The sequence below is a fragment of the Benincasa hispida genome, chromosome 3 (assembly GCF_027475165.1).
Source record: "Benincasa hispida cultivar pf3 chromosome 3, pf3_genome.v1.1, whole genome shotgun sequence".
Taxonomy (NCBI): Eukaryota; Viridiplantae; Streptophyta; class Magnoliopsida; order Cucurbitales; family Cucurbitaceae; genus Benincasa; species Benincasa hispida.
The window spans coordinates 47,560,171-47,574,194 of NC_143480.1; the positions used below are offsets into that span (position 1 = coordinate 47,560,171).

A 14,024-nucleotide genomic window follows, 5' to 3' on the forward strand; every position below is an offset into this window, starting at 1 on the left:
GTCATTAGAATGAAAGAAATTACATCTTGGGAAGGGAAAATTTAATTAGAATTGAAGAATTAACCAAATAAAAGGAAAAAAGGTTCAAATTTTTTTGTGAAGAAAACGATAAAATGGGCACAAGAGAAATGATCGAACACAAACTCTTAAATATTCCACAGTAAATATTCTCACTTTGATCGATACGCACCTAATTTACAAATATTGTATATATCTCTATTGGGTATTTTATTCAAAGCAAGAAATTTATAAAGTTTCAATTTTTTTTCAATCTCCTTGTGTGAGCAATATTGTTAAATTTTTCTACAATCTTGCTGATAGAGAAAAGGAGTAGTCAAGAACTGACATGATCAGAAAAAAAAAAAAAAAAAGAAAGAAAGAAAGAAAAAAAAAGAGAGAATCCAAAAGGAAAATGAAAACAACAGAGAGAAAAACAAACTATAGATCATAAAGTCACACACACGGCGGTGCAATTTTATTTAAGCTTTGGCTTTGGCCGGCCGCCACCGCCGAGGCGGAGCTCAAGATCCAAATCCTCAACGGAGCTATGGCTAAGTCCAATTACCTCTGATCGGATAAAGAACGCCACCGTTGACGATGGCGGATGATCGGTTGTTCTCTTTCTTTTATTGCAAAAAACAGCATCATCATCCTTATCATCGCTTGTTTTTGGAGAAAGTTCTGAACTTTGATGCCATTTATGAAGAGTTGTTGTTGTTATTGGGGTAAGATCAGATTCCACCAAGTTTTGAGAGGGAAAAGTTGAGAGGCAAAAAGATGATGAAGAAGATTTAGGGTTAGGGTTAAACACCAAATTATCATCACAAACCTGTTGTTGAAGATTTGGGAGAATTTGATGATGAGTTTCAATTTGGGGTTTGAAGGATTCGTGCTTTAACCTAGCACGGTCGCGTCGGTGAACATTCATGTGACCGCCTAAAGCTTGAGCCGACCGAAATTCCCTTTTGCAGAAACTGCAAGAGTAGGATCTCGGTGGCCAAACACATCCACCAAGACGACCGGCAGCGTCATCGGCAAAAGCTTGTTCTTCCCATGAATCATCAAAAGAAGAAGAAGAAGATTTGTTGATGTTGATTGTGGTAGTTGTTGCTTGAAGAAAATGATCAGAAGAAGTAGTGATCATCAAATTCTTCTTCTTCTTATTCTTCTTTTCCAACATCATCCAACATCTTTTAGGCTCCATGAATCTTTAGGGATTGAGAGAAAAAAAATGGTATTACAAAATGAAATTCAATTCAAATGCAAAGGTATTGAATTGACATGAAGAAAATTGCATTACATGGGCGTTTGAAAAAAAAAAGGATATTTAAGGTGAAAAAGGGATATGGGATTTAAGGTCAAGTTGATTGAAGAAATTGAAGTGGTGGGTAGGGTTTACTGTTTCAATGATCTATAACTCTACCCTTTTGGTTTTTTTCTAGTAGCTAGGCCTGCCTAGATGGATTCCACTTAGTTCCTTCATAAATGTCTTTTTAAGTTTAATTTTATTTTTTTTTTGCGGGGGGGGGGGGGGGAATTTTTTGGGGAATTTTTTTGAGAGGTTACAAAACTAAAAGGATTAAAAATTCACTTTGTCTGTGGGGCCTTGAAAGTCATGTTTTTTGGGGATTGATCAGAGGGTGTTGGCTAACTGAAATGATCTGACTGAAATCTGCTCCAAGATATCACTAAAACAACTCATAAACTAATAATTAATTGACAGGTGTGTGTCTTTTTCAATTATGAACAAAATTTTCATTCAATGGATCTCTAGCTATGATAATGTGGAACCAATAAAATTCACACCCTTGAAACAGAGAGAGGAGGAGGGTGTTTCTAAGTATATTAACCATATGCTCTACCTTACGTGGAATAAGTGTGTGTAAGTGTACTATAATGAAAAGTATTGTCTAATTAATAGGGATAGGAAATGGATTAGTATGTGAAAATGTATACATTGAATTTAAAATTTTGAAAGGGCTTGTAAGCCCAATTGGATATTTGGTTAAAAAAAAATTAGAGGATTGAAGTATAAAAGAGAGATGGGAGGAAAATCTTTCTATTTAGTGAAATACAAGAAGTATCATAGCCTTCCTCTCTCTTTGGCTCCATAATAAAGACATGTTATATTACGTGGTCGAGTCTTTTGAAACCTACTTTCATGCTATATGTACAAACTTTACAAATCAACAAATCTTTTTCTTCTTCTTTTGATGATTCATGATAAGAACAAGCTTTTGCTAACGACACTGTCGGTCATCTCAGTGGTTGTATTTGACTGCCAAGATCCTACTCTTGCAACTTCTACAAAAGAGAATTTTGGTCGGCTCAAGCCCAAGGCAGTGACGTGAGCGTGTGTGTAGAAACCAATTGACAAGGAGAAAAGCAACTCATGAATTGTATGATATTTTATACATATCCTCTGAAGATGATGTCTCTTTGAAATTTTCCATTATTTTTAGCTACGATCCAAAACTTTTGATCGAGTATCCATTGGTGCCTCTTTGGGTAGACTTCTACTCCTCTTATAGATTTGAATTCCAATTCTATATTTTTTTAATATTAAAATAGTATTTTTTTTTTTTCATTCGAAGTAGTTATAAAAAGTAGAACTATATATAACTAACTATTGGGAAAAAAAACTTCTAACTTCTACCGTAGGAATAAGTAGAAAAATAATAGAGAAATTAAAAGAAAGCGATAAAACTGGAAACACAAATTTATGTGAAAAATGTCCAACTTAGAGAAAAACCACAATTTGTCACAAAGAAATCACTATGTGAAAAAAATATTACAATCACACAGAACAATTTTCTTTCCCGATCCCAATAACAAGAGTACACTTTTAAAGGTTTTATACTATTCACACCATTTTTCTACTCTCAAACTAGAGAATACATAAAGAAAATTTAACTAGAGTTAACACACTCAAGCTTAAACTGATTCTAAATAGAAAAACTTGATTCTCTAATTTCGAAAGTGAAAGGTCATGTTATTTATCGTGAGCTAAGCTCACTTTAATTGGTTATTCTCTTTAGAATTTGACTAATAATAATTTTTTTTTTTTATCAAAAGGGTGAAAACTATAAATTTAAAAAATTGAGAGAAATAAAACATAAATTTAAAAACTAAAAATGAAATAGTTTTCAAATAGTTATTTATATATTATGAATTTTATTTTCTTTATCACAATTTCTTTACCATGATTAATTTCCCAAGTATATATTGAATTCGTGGTCGATTTCTGAAACGGAAATAAATTTTAAGAACTACTTTCTTATGCTTTCAAAAGGCTTAAAATTTGAAAACATCACTCAGAATTAAAAAAGAAAAAATCAAATTGACCAGAAATTCATAAGTATTTCTAAACGGGACTATTTTTTAAAAATTAAAATATATATATATGTGTGTGTGTTTCTTAATTTTTTAGTATCTACCAAGATATTATGAAAATATTTTCAAAGCATGCTTCTAGTCAAAGTCACTTCTAAATTATTGGATAGAAATTTATAAAATATAACATTAAATTAACTCTTGAATCTGTTTTAGAAATACATTATTCTTGAATCAATAGTAATATTAATGAGTTGAAAGAAAAATTTTAATGAAATAAATACTTAAATTTTAATGAAATAAATACTTCTTTCTTGAAGGAGGATATCAGTGAAATTATTTAGCTATATTCATTAAAATATACTAGTGATCCTTTTTCAATAATGTACACATGCTGTTCTTTGATTATAAATTAATGAATGAGTCGTTGGAATATATTTCTACTTTTGGCTTCATGTTAACTATGACTAAATAAATTCACAAAAAGAAAAATTTTAATCAATGTTTTTTTTTTCCTTTCCATAACAATCCTATAATTACTTTTGGTCGAGATATGATGAAGCTGTCAAAGATGTGTCAACTTAAATGAGATATCCAGTACACCTCCAGATCTCTCTCACCTTGTGATTTATTAAATAAATAATAATAATCCAATAATCAACAAAATTTTCTAGTCAATTATAATTAATTGGAAACTTGTTAGGTCCATAGTACAACTTATTAAAAAAAAGTTACAACATCTTTTTAATTCAACAATCGAGACAAACATTCAAATATTCGAAATTTTTGATCTCGAATATATAACTTAACAAATTGAAACTATGTTTAAGGGGTTTGTAATTAGGGATCTTTTTAAATATAAAAAATATATAAAAATATTTACACTTTATAACAAAATGTTGCAAAAGTATTAATTTTTTTCAAAGTATAAATATTTTTGGGATTTTTTATTTATAAAAATTTTCCTTGTAATTATCTACTTAAGGTATTAATAAGTGTCAATTTCTTACGTAAATTATTGCATCATCAAACAATTATTTCACTTACATATGTATATTAATCAAGAAATCAGGTGGTCAATGTTTAGTTACTACTAAATATTATTTAATCTTAATTTAATATCATATTCTTTTTATTAAAAATTCAAGAATTTCAAATACGCCCCCATGATTTCACCTCCTTGCGTAACCACTTAACCTATCTATTGGACATAAATCGAGAATCATTCTTTCTTATTTATTTCTGAAAAAGAATTCACAAATATAATAAAAAAATCGATTTCTTGTAAGCTACAAATTTGATCATTATCGTCCCTTAATCTTTTGCTTTAATCTCCATTATTCAACTTAATTTATTCCTAGATTGACTTGTTTTATAAGCAACTTTTGTCTCGATTAACCCGCAGTCAACAAATCAATTTTTGTTAGGGTTAGTGTTTATATAACATTTTAATCTATTTATTATTTGTAGTTAAATTTCAATGATGAATTGTTAGGAAAATGATTGTGATGAATAGAATAAGATTGCAAGTAAAGTAAATTGAGAATAATTCGATAAATGTGAAGGATCTAATGGTTCTAATTGTCCTAGAGAGATGTAAAAGATCTAATGATCATCAATTGATCTTGGACAAAGTATAAGATCTAATGACCCATTGTCTCAAAAAAAAACTTAAGGAATAATAAATTTCTTGAAAAATCTTGATAATTATCCAACATGCATTTGATATAAATATGTTTTTTTGAAATAGAATTTAGTATAAATATTCATCATATATTGTACAAGTTTAAGTTTATATTTTATTAGAAACATATTGGTTATCAATGTAAGCATAGCTCGCATAAGTTTATGCTACTTTCACATGTTTGAATTCTCTCGGTTTTATTTCCGTTTTCATTTTTAAAACATATATTTACAAAGCTTTTACAATAATAATAAATTAAATATTTTTATTTAGAAAATTAATAATAAATATATATTTTTTTAAAAAAATAACAAATGAATAATATATTCATGAATTATATAATATAATTTATCAAAGATTCCATTGGTATGCTTTTAAAGATGGAAAAAATATATACTTTTAGTATTTCTATTGATATGCTTTGTAATAAGTATATCAATTTTATAGTTATATGAAAAATAGTTAAACGATACATTTTGTATAACTTACTAAGTGTCCAATCAAAAATTGTTACATGACAATTTTTTTAATTTTTTAAATGTTATATTATGTGTTTCCTAATTTATGATTAAAAGTGATGCATGAAGATGGGTGTAACAATCTACTTATGTTGGTATATTACCATTATACAATAATAAAATAATAAGCAATGATTAGGTACATTGTTCATAATGAAGATTATAGATGCAACCTAGACTGTATTTAATCCCATACTCACTTTTTTTATTACACACAAAGAAAAAAATTTTAAATCATTTTTTAAAAATATAAAAAATATCAAATGGCACATTTTTATTGAGTGTTAGCTAGATTGCACTTAAAATTTTTCCCTAAAATAATTGTCATATTTGAAGCCTATGCTTTCATATAACAAATTTGAAAATATGAAATCTAATTTTGCTATCTATTATAATAGTTTTGTTTTGTTTTTGTTTTTTCAGAACTATATTATTAGTTTATACTTAAGTATATTTCATTTGAAATAAAAATTAAATTTTATTTTTACATTTGATTTTTTGTCATAAATATATTATTATTGCATTTGGGATGTGACAAATGCATAGTGGGAATGAGCGTCATGTCGTAAAGTACACGTGCATTGTTGGGCGATTTTTTAACGACATCAAAATTGTGAAGTCGTCAGCCAAATTTAGACGTAGAACGACACTTGATATATTTCATTAATTTTTTCTTTAAAATGAAAAAAAAAAAACAAATCATTAATTTTTAAGAAAAAGGATGTTCTTCCTAAGTCGTGTACCATGTTGTTCAAAGAGGTGAAGTCAATGGTCCCTTTTTGTTTTAGGGAGCTTTTAAATGTGATTTTTTAAAAAATAAAACACTTTGATTCTTCACATTTTAGTGACACAACCTACTTTAATGTTTTGGAATTATACACAACCTACTGTTAAAAAAAATATTTTTAACAGTTTTTCTAAAAATTATTTGAACAAAGATTGTACACATTTTTTTTCCTCAAAGCATTTTAAGTGGTTTTGACTTATTCAAAAATTGTTATAAATCATCCTTATAAATAAGATGAGTTTAATTAAGTGGTTAACCTACTTTGTCATGAAGAAAATATTTTTTAGCCATGCTCAATGTATAGTTAAAAGTGTTGGATGAGAAATTATTTTGAGGTTTGACTCAACGTATGCATGAATGTACTTTTAAATGATTTTTCATTTAAAAAACTTCACTTTTTCTCAAAATAATAATAATAATAATTGTCATAAATAGCACTTTTAGAATTAATAATTAAGTATATAACAATATTTTGAAAAAACTATAAATATAGCAAAATCTATCAATGCTAAATTCTAACATTGATAGACACTTATCATTGATAAACTCTATCGTAATGAAATAGTCTATCGCTAATAGACTTCAAGAGCTTAATCTAAAATTTGTCATATATACCTTTTTTTTTTTTTCATTGTGATATATCTACTAATACTTTCAATATGATTGTAATATTTTTGCATGTGGTTCAAACAAACACTACTTTTTTATAAAGTACAATTAAGCACCATTTGACCTAATTATTTTTCTAATGATATTCGAATGTAGCCTATGTTACACCTATTTCCATCGTCACAATGTAAAAATTAATAATAATAAATAAATATTTTTTTAAAAAAATTGTTTGCTGCATGACTAATTTGTGATTTGGGAACCTAGGTGACCTACATAAAGATTGGTTCGCTTAGATACACCCAAATATTTTTTTTTTCTTTTTTTCTTTTTCTCTCTCTTATTCACTTGTATAAATTAATAGATAATTATTTTAAATGATAAAACTGCTGAAAATATTTTTAAGTATAGTATAATGTTATTGCCCTATCAGTAATAGACTGGATTGATAGATATCTATCGCAGTCTATCGCTGATAGATAGTAAAATTTTACTATATTTATAAATAAGTTGGTTGGTTTTCCTTGATTAGAAAAAAATCCTAAATTAACTTTAAACAAGCTTTATGGGACAAAATAATGTAACTATAGACTGTTCAAGATTTACACTCTATCTTTTCAAAGTCTTATTCAAGAAAGAAAGAAGAAAGAAGTAAGAAGAAGAAGAAGAAAAAAAAAAAAAAAAAAACTATCTTTTCAGAGTTAATACTCTACTTATAGAATTTCATTGTGTCATTATTCAAAATTACGATAATTTCGTCTTAAAAGTTTAAAACTTTCAACAGTAAGTCCAAATTTTTGGGTTTGGTTATACACAATACCTGTCATTATGTTGGATATATATAATGAAAGAAAGTAAAAATTTGGTAAAAATCTAAACATAAAATGGATTTAATTGGGTAGATTAACTTCATTACTTAGAAACTTTCAAGTTGAATAGAAACTCCAATTTAAAATGATTTTTAATGTATAAATTTGATATATATGAAAGTTAAATTTGTAGTTTTTTTTCCATTTGAATAATATTTGATTTTTGTCAAGTAACAACTTAATTGAAATAAATTTAATAAATGTTTCAATTTTTGTATTTATTTGATTTTATTTTGTAATTCAAGTTGCTAGCCATAAATAGCAACTTGGTTCTTCATTTGTAATATCCCATTTCAAATTGAGTTTAATTGAGAGCAAGTATCCAAGAGTTTTTCCAAATCCAAGTAGTTCAAGGTTGCAGTTCTACCGGAGTTAGTTGTTGTATCCTACTAAGAAGATCGTTGTAGCCTACTTGTAGCTTGTGTAGAGTGAATAATTATCTTCAGGACAATGCTTACCAGAAGCATGCCTCGACTGCGTTTTGAGTCTCCAAAGGTTTTGAAGTTCTTTCAAGTCTTTGGTTATTTTCATATCTAAATCTTGTTACACCATCTGGATTTCGTTTGAGTTTGAATATTATACATTGAGTTTATTGTTTCTAGTAATTGAGGTGTAATCAATTTTCTAGTATATTTAGTTCTGTATATACCATTTCCTCTAACAATCTAAGGACAATTATTATATTTGAACTGATGGCTGCAAACTCCTCCACCAATGTCACAACTTCTACCATCGTTGGATCGGCCATTGTGAACCCTCATGCTGAAAAACAAAAGAAGTTCAAGGGAGACAATTTCAAGAGATGGCAACAAAAGATGATCTTCTATCTTACCACACTGAATCTTATTCATATTTTGAAGGAAGATTGTCCAATTACCGCGCCAGAAGCTGTAACTTCTAAAACAGATGCTGCAAAGCAAGCATGGATGTGTTTTTACCCTTATACTTCTCAACAAAATGGTTGAGTTGAGCGTAAACATCATCATATTCTCGATTATGTTCGTGCTTAGCTTCTTTTTGCATCTTATCCTGAGAAGTTTTGGGGTGAGGCTACCTTACATCTGTTTATGTCATCAATCGCCTACCTTCTGTAGTTGTTCACAATCTATCTCCTTTTAAACGATTATATGGTACCTCTTCTTCTTACTCTCATCTCAAAGTATTTGGGTGTGTGTGTTTTCTGCTTCTTCATCCTAAGAAACATATAAAACTCGAACTTTGGGCTCGTCTATGTTGTTTTCTTCGTTATGGCAGTGAACATAAAGGGTTCTAGTGTTGAAATCATATTTAAAAAATGTTAGTATCTCCCATTATGTCATGTTTTGGGAGAATTGTTTGGTCTTTAGTCTTTCTTCTTTTCATGCTTCCCTTATTGGCCCCTACCTGTTCTTCACTAATCCCTCTATTGGTCTCTTCCCTGCTTATGATCCTTCACCAAACCTTTCCACCATGACTGTCTTTGAGTTCAAATCATCTTCTTATTGGGTTTTATATCCTAAAACTCATGGTTTGTAAATAATAAACTTATTCTATTAATCAATGTAGATGTTGTTGAAGTTAGATTCAATAAAGTTTTTATTGAATATTTGAATTGCTCATTTCGTTTTAGAAATAACCTAAATCCAATCAACTAAGATACATGGCTATTACATGAATACTTGAACTTTATGTGGAGACATAAAAGTGGATTAAGTTTGAGTAAATAGCCAAAATGGTCTATAGTATACGGATAAGGCTTGGTACCTTATTCTGAGGATACTATCGGATGTGACCCACTTTATAGATGTTACAATTGTTGTAAAGTACTACAAACAAAGCGATCCTAATTCGTTCATGTGGAGATATGCGAGTGGGGGCATCCTATAGAAAGAGTTTGTATAAGATCAAACTAAGAAATAAGTCACTATTGTTAGGTTGTATGTCTTAAAACTCGTAGTTTGTAATGTTAAACATTTTCTATTATCAATAAAGATGTTATTGACATTTATTCAATAAAACTATTGTCGAATAGGTAAATTATACTTGTATAGACTAAATCCAATAAATTAAGATCCATGTTATTACATGAATATTTGAACTTTATGTGGAGACATGAAAAATGGATCAAGTTTGTGTAAATAACCAGAATGGTCTATAGTATATGAATAAGGTAGGGTACTTTATTTTGGTAACACTATCGGACGTGGCCCACTTTGTAAATAGTACAAATGATGTGATCCTGAATTGTTTATGTAGAGACATGCGAGTGGGGGTATCCTATGTAATGAGTTTATATGAGATCAGGACAAAGAAATAATTCACTCTTACTTTATTATCATTGTTTACTGTTTAAGACTGACTGTTTCAAATCGATGACTTAGGTAACTCGACCTGAATCTTGAGCTAACTATGAACCCCTGTTTATTCGGGATTATCCTTAGATTTGCATAAGTGAGGGTTGGCTCAACAACGTCGGCTCAATAAGTTTTCCATTTCAAGGGTAAGACTAAGTAGATAGCTGAGGACATAGGGAGCAGGAATTCACTTCTACCCAATTTAGGGATAGTAGAGAGGTTTTCCTCTTAAGTACTGATTCCAGGTCTTGAACAAGGGGCCCCACCCTCTCATTGGCCTGAGAATGACTCGGTTTAATGATAAGATCACAAACTAATTGTTCATTAGAGGATCAATGGGACTTAAGGAGCAAGATGTAATTTTAGAGGTAAAACAGCTTTAGAGCTAGCCGTCATTATGAACAACCTGTGATGGGTCGACTTACTGATTATGGTTAAATCAAGTGGACAAAAATATATCTATAGTGAGGAGAGTGCAACCATCGAGCTATAGTGGTGTGTCTCGGTGGTTAACGAATATTGATTAATTCAGATTAAAGAGTTTAACCGATTAATCTCAGATGTTAGAGTTCATGATTTGTAGGTCCATAATGTCCCTCTACTAGCTCATAAAAGATTAAACTTTAGATTAGAATATTGAGTGAATTTGAAATGTTCAAATTCAATTTGAAGTATTCAAATTTCAATTTAATGTTTGAATATTGAAGTGTTTAATTTCAATTTAGGGTTTGGACAATTATATTCGATATAATTAACATTTATATTTATTGAAATTAAACATATTTGGTGAGTTAAAATATTTAAATATTGATTTAGATGTTGATTACATGAATATGATTCATGTTTGGATTAGATGTTTTATTAATTTAATATTTGATATTAAATTATTAATTAATTAATTAATTAAATTTGTTAAATTAATTATTTAAATTAAATATTTTTCATATTAAGAAAATAATTTTGGAAATTTAATTTTAGTTTAAATTAAATTAAATTGAGTTTGAAAATAGGTTTTAGTGGATTTTTTCAAGTTTTAGACTTTTTAGTAGATTAATCCCAAAATTAACACCTAGCCCACTATGTTAATACCACTTGAAGTGTCAAGTGACTGAAGGATTTGGTGATTGCATTTTATGTTAAATAAATACTTCAATTTCTGAAATTGATGAGAATGCATGTTGAATTTTTGAAAATTCCGAAATTTTTTTATACTCTCTAAAACACTCTCCTTCCCACTCCAAATCCATCTCAATTTAGAGCTCCATGATTCAAATTCAAGGCTGAGAATAGTAGAAAAGATTCTCTTGATGGTCTACCCAAGATTTGAAGCTCAAATTCGGGGAGTTTTACAAGTATTAAGAGGAATTCAATAAAGGTATACACAAATGAAACCCTCTATCTGTAAACTGTTTTTTAGCATGCTCTGAACTCAAATTAAGTGTAATTAGAGTGCTTAATGGTTCTATAACTTCCGCTTTATGCATGTTAATTTCATCAACTCTTACTTTATAATGTTGTTTACTGTCTAAAACTGACTATTTCAAAGTAATGACCTAGCTAACTTGACTTTAATCTTGAGCTAACTATGAACTCCTATTTATTGGAGATTATCCTTAAATTTGTATGGGCGAGGGTTGACTCAACAGTGCCAGCTCGATAAGTCTCCCAAAGACCTGGTAGATAGTTGGGGACATAGGGTGCAACACGGAATTCACTCCTACTCGCTTCTAGGGATAGCAGAGAGGCTGTTCCCTTAAGTGCTAACTCTGAGTCTTGAACAAGAGGCCTCACCCTCTCATTGGCTTGAGAGAGACTAGGTTTAATGATTGGATCACAAACAAATTGTTCATTAGAGGATCAGTGGGACTTAAGGAACAAGATGTAATCTCGGGGGTAAAACAGCTTTTGACCCAGTCGTTATTACGAACGACCTATGACTTACTACTCATGGTTATATCGAATGGACACAATATAAATACAGTGAGGAGAGTACAATAACTGGGCTTTAGTGGAGTGACTCGGTAGTTAACGAATGTTGGTTAATTCGGGTTAAAGAGTTTAGCCGGTTAATCTTGGATCATTGGAGCCCATGATTTGTAGGTCCATTAGGTCCCCTACTAGCTCACAAACGGATTAAAATTTTGAATAGAGTGATGAGAGAATTTGAAATATTCAAATTCGAATTGAGGGAATCACTAATTATATGTGATATAATTACACGTTTAATTATCAAATTAAACAAAATTAGAGAACTGGTTAATATTTAAATTTGATTTAAATATTAATAACATGAATAGGGATTCATGATTGTGGAATTGGTTTTTTAATAATTTATTATTGGATATTAAATTATGTTAATTAATTAAATCAATTAATTTTATTTGAAATTATAAATTTTGACTTTTATGGAAATTCAAATTTAAAAAATAAATTTTTATTTTGTTTTCATTTTTTGAGAAATTAAATTAAAATTGAATTTTAATGAAAAATCAATAAATTTATTTTAATCAATTTTAAATAAAATTGGTTTGTTTAATTTAAAAAATGAAAATTGCTATTAGTGGGTTTATCCCACTTTGGACACTCCAATTCTACTAAATTCTTCGAGGAGGTGCTATCAATTTTCGACGCAATTAGATTGCATGAAGGAAGAGATAAAAACTCAGCTCAATCAGCTGAGAGATGGTCATGCAATTGGTTTTTCCTTAAATATATAGAGAAGAAGGGTTCTTCAACAAAACTAAGAAAAACCAGTGACTTCTTCAAATTCCCTAAATTCCTACTCATTTTAAATTCCACAATTCAATCTAAGGGCCAAGATGATAGTAGGAAAGATCAACTGATGGTCCACATCTTGTTGCTAAGGAGATTGAAGCTAAATTTCGTAGATTGAAGGTATTCAAAGGTAATTTCTGAAACCTTCTTTTTCTTTATGAACATGCTTTCTTAAATGCTAAAATTGATGAATCAGATTGTTTAATGATTTTGTTTGCTTCCTCTTGTTGCTTCCTAACTCCAACAATGGTATCAGAGCATGAATTAAGCACTCAATTCGAGGTAATTTTAGCTTGGCCGGTGATTTTCATAGGTTGTATGAAAATGGTTGCTGATATGGATAATTTCAGTTTTGGCATTTAAATTCTCTTCAAGTAAGTATTAATTTTTGTAATTTACTCTTTTTTTACGGGTCGTAACGTGTAATTAAGAGTCTTTAAATTTGTATGAGTCAATAGAGTTGAAATTAGGTTATAATTGAAGAAAGAAACAAGAGAGGTCAACCATAGAATTTCAACTTTGAAGCTATTGCCAGGCAGCGTTGCAACATTGCCCATTGAACGTTGCAACGTTGTTCTTCATTTACCTAAGGTGTTGCAATGCTAGGATGAAGCATCGCAATGCTGCTCATCCCAGCCCAGAAGACATGTGCGCGACCCAACTGGCAGTTCGGTTCAAGAAGGTTTGGTTCAACCCTTTTTTGGCCAGTTTAACCTGTTTTGAAGCTTTGGAGATCTGGTTCGGGTGGGTTGTTGGGTCGGTTCATGAAGACAAGAATCTTTCTAAAGCTATTTTTAATTATTATTATAACAATTAAGGCCTTTTACTTGCTTGAAATTCCAAAATTGGTCCATATTAATATGTTTTTAATTATTTATGCATTGTGAATGCATCTTATAATTAAATAGATCTTGTATGTGCATATAGTATGTTATATAGATTTAAAATCCCACCAAAGGAAGCATGAATCATACATTGAAAGTATGTTATAAAGAGTTATAATATATAGTAAGTATGTTTAGGGTCTCAAGTATTTAATATAAAGTATTAAATTAAACCCCAAAATGCTTGGTGAATGTTATGGATGTTAGCATGTCTGTTGTTTTATAATTGTTA

At 29.4% G+C, this 14,024-nt stretch overlaps 1 protein-coding gene across 1 annotated transcript; it reads right to left on the reverse strand.

Annotated features, from left to right (window-relative positions):
* Positions 1 to 211: 211 nt before the first annotated feature.
* On the reverse strand, positions 212 to 1,450 carry LOC120074705 (uncharacterized). The gene has a single exon (XM_039027921.2). It carries the CDS (start codon positions 1,202 to 1,204, stop codon positions 476 to 478), a length of 729 nt encoding a protein of 242 aa, XP_038883849.1. The 5' UTR covers positions 1,205 to 1,450; the 3' UTR covers positions 212 to 475.
* Between the last annotated feature and the right edge of the window lie 12,574 nt (positions 1,451 to 14,024).

Coding starts and splice junctions, on each gene's coding strand:
- LOC120074705 (XM_039027921.2), bottom strand. CDS start 1,204: ATGGAGCCTAAAAGATGTTGGATGATGTTGGAAAAGAAGAATAAGAAG.